This window comes from Contarinia nasturtii, unplaced genomic scaffold (genome assembly GCF_009176525.2).
Source record: "Contarinia nasturtii isolate CC-2019 unplaced genomic scaffold, AAFC_CNas_1.1 Cnas_scaffold_5251, whole genome shotgun sequence".
Lineage (NCBI taxonomy): Eukaryota > Metazoa > Arthropoda > Insecta > Diptera > Cecidomyiidae > Contarinia > Contarinia nasturtii.
In genome coordinates, this window is record NW_022202528.1 from 1 (window position 1) to 3,497 (window position 3,497).

Genomic DNA, 3,497 nt, shown 5'->3' on the forward strand with positions numbered 1-3,497 from the left:
GTGTTGTTTTCCTCCATCATTGTGTATCTGTTTCTTAGTGTTTCGCAATGTGTTATATGGTTCGTACATAGTCATCGCTCGCACATTCATTTTTGTAAATACACATACGATTGGTGAAATTTGTTTTCTCATTTTTACTGCTTTGTTTTGCTATTTTGTTATGATTTCGGAGCGATTTAATTACCATACGCTTATTTCACTCGCACTTTTCTTAGTCTTTATCGTGCTCTCATTCTTTTTTCTATCCCGTCTCGCTTTACTCCTTCCTTTTATAACCAAATTGTCTTGTGAAACTCTTTATTTCTTCGTATTAAAAATTGAAATTTTCCATTTGTAAGGCTGACTTTGGATTGAATACAAAAGAGTCATGTGGAAGACATAAGCAATAGTTGATGGCAATAAATAGTTTTTTTTTTTGCTGATAACAAATGTAATAATAAACATTAACGAATGTATTTGCAATGTTGACGACACAATCCAAATTATTATCGGGTGTCCTTTCAACACCTCCATCATGCCCAAAACTACTGCGCAATCAAAATATGACGAGCAAGACTTTTGCTTTCTCTCGAATGTAGCATATGAAATACAAAATTGGAGCCGTTTTATAGCTTGGCATACATCACGAAAGTTAAGGCAAGGTAAATAGTTATCAAACAGTTTGCAATCACTCACATACACACACATACACATATGTAATGGAATGAATGATGGATTTTGATTGGCAAAATGAAATCTAAAACTGAACTGATAATGTATAAATCGTGTACAAAGCAGCACATGTGTGTGAAAATCGACCCAGCTCGAGAACTCCAATATCAGAAAAACTCTAAATTGTCTATTCAATCTGTTCAAATCATTATCATCGCCGTCAACGTTTCCGTGGTTGTGGTTACTGCTCGTGACGAAGTGCCTTTGCTCGTTGTGCTTACACGGTTGGGCATTTGGAGTGAAAGAGACAGCGGGCGCGTGAGTGAGTAGAATTGCGCGAACGTAAGTATTAATATTCTGCTCTCGCGCGAACATTCTACTCAGCCCACGGCTGACGTAAGCATGTGACATACAAACGCATAACACCAATGACGTCATCGCGTCAACAATAACACAATAGACACAGATCGAACGAAAATGTTGCTAATTTTTCAGTAAAGCTTTTTGTTATTCTATGCTGCTGCTTCTACTGCTGTTCGTTCACAATCTCTTTTTTGTGTGAGAAAGAATTCAAATCCAAAGAGAGGTTTTTCGATGTCATGTGCACGATGACGACGCGAATTGAACGTCGGGAATTTTACATTTGCTCACGTTCAACATGCAATATAATTCGTAAATCGCACAAGTCGTTATTTTCTATCATTTTCCGTATTGATTCAATTTCTCTCTCCACTAACTATCTCGCTCTCGTTCCACCTGAATGTATAATGTATATACGCGTTTTAATTAATATTTTTGTGTTTTCCTTCCACCTCTCTTCCCTTTTCGATACTAATTCAGCATAACCAGTTGTTGAGCTTCTGTTTATTCACCAATTTTTGTCATTAATATCGTTTTACGTCATCAATTCGAGAAAAGAAACTTTTGACGTTTTTATTATATGTTGTCACGGCAATTATCTTTAATTCATGTACAATTTTCTTTGTTTAAAAGTATTAACTAAAACAATTAACTCGATTAAATAACTTTCGTGTCGGTTAACATTTCGAATTAAATCTTTTATTTGAATTTTATTATAATTTATCTTAATAAACGGCCAACGAAATTAAATATTTCTCCCGTTGTGCGTTTATAGGCAAACTGTCCTCGCACGATTGTTGCATGCACTAATCCCTTCAATCGTTTTCCCATGTATGGGTTGGATTTGTTGCGAAAATGAATAATGTCTGGTGTGACCGTGAATTCAGCTTCTGGATTCCAAATACACAAATCAGCATCGTATCCTTTTGCCAATTTTCCTTTCCGATCATTAAATTTACACAGTTTTGCTGGTTCCTCACACATTAAACGAAGCAAATCGTTGATATTCAAACCAAATGTCTGACAATTTGTCCAGAATAACGATAAACCTAAATAAAGATGACATTGAAATTATTCTTTTCAATTAAATTTTTTTTCTTTCTTTAAAATTTCTTTTCAAATACGAAAATGATATCAGATACATACCAAACTGAACGGATGAAATTCCACCCCATGCTTTGATAAAATTGCCATAGTTGCGCCCAGTTGGGACTAACAATTTCATCTCAACTGTACTTGGCGAATGATCGGAAACAATCATATCGATGTCACCCGATTTTAAACCATTCCAAAGTGCCTTTTGATTTTCTGCATCTCGGATTGGAGGACAGCACTTAAAATCACATCGATATCTAGGCACTTCATTAGCATTTATATTCAAATAATGATGACACGTTTCAACCGTCAATAAACGTTTACTGGCGTTTTTCTTCTGCCTAGCGTTAATCACAAAGAAAAGAATGGAAATAATGAAAATTGATCAATATGTAATGGACCGTAACATGGGGCGGAAATGAATGAGACGAAATTTTCTCTCTCATGGGCGCAGCCATATTGAAAATTTTGTATGCGCTTATATGTAAAATTGGTGGCGCCACTGGTATATTCGATGGAAAAAGAAGAACATGTTTGAGTCTCACTCGTTTATATGTAAATTACATAGGCATTTCCAGGCCATGGACCGTAATGGAAGTAATGGAAACATATAATGAAAATCAAATATGTATAGTTTAAGAGCAAAGTAATCGTCACACATTTGAAACAACATTGCTTTAATTTGAGATTTGGTAGAAGTGTTGAGAATCGCGTTCTGTTGTGGAAGAAAAAGAAAAACAAAATTCTTACTATAGAATAGCACTTGGTGCCATTTCAATAAAAAAAAGAATGGAAAGAAAAAAAATATCACCATTAATATATCAATCGGTCTACAATGAATAAAACCAAACGACACTTACTCACACAACGTAAATTACTCGTAGACGGAGTAAACTACGGGAGACGGCCGATGGAGGATATTCATTTAATTTGTACCGGTGAAGAATACGATTGTGGACCGGTTCATAGTTGGGGAAAACTAGAAAACTGATCGATACAAATCAGATACGATAAAATTAAAATTCATTTCACAATGAAGAAATTGCAATGCAAAAAAAAACTTACCGATCCTTTGTATTCTTATTTTCCGGATTCTGACATCGTTTGGTCGGTTTTTGAACGATTCCCAGTGTAAGAACTAAAAATGTTTCCATCTTCTTCTTCGTCATTTCATGTGTCCTATTTGTTGTTCCTGACAATAAATGAATGTTGAAAACAAAAAAAAAATATATGGAAAAAAACATTCAATTGCATATCGTTGTCAAAGTAGGCTTTGAAAAATCATAAGAAAATGCGTCGCACTATTGGCTAACGCAGTAATGTGCGAGCTACATTTTACAGGGGGGGGTGATTTTTCAAAAACCAAAAATTCTCTAGCAAATCAAACAAAT

General features: G+C 34.9%; 1 protein-coding gene across 5 annotated transcripts; it reads right to left on the reverse strand.

The window, feature by feature from the left end:
• Positions 1–1,673: 1,673 nt before the first annotated feature.
• Positions 1,674–3,323, reverse strand: LOC116351342 (probable allantoinase 1). 5 transcript variants are annotated; one of them, XM_031783436.1, is made up of 5 exons: positions 3,172–3,323; positions 2,971–3,093; positions 2,652–2,821; positions 2,158–2,447; positions 1,674–2,060 (listed from the first exon to the last, which is right to left on the reverse strand). In XM_031783436.1, the coding sequence occupies exons 3-5, from the start codon at positions 2,777–2,779 to the stop codon at positions 1,732–1,734; spliced, it is 747 nt and encodes a 248-aa protein (XP_031639296.1). In that variant the 5' UTR covers positions 2,780–2,821; positions 2,971–3,093; positions 3,172–3,323; the 3' UTR covers positions 1,674–1,731. The 5 variants fall into 5 exon arrangements, with proteins under 5 accessions (XP_031639296.1, XP_031639295.1, XP_031639294.1 ...); XM_031783435.1 differs by having other exon boundaries at positions 2,967–3,093; XM_031783434.1 differs by having other exon boundaries at positions 2,918–3,093.
• Positions 3,324–3,497: the final 174 nt, after the last annotated feature.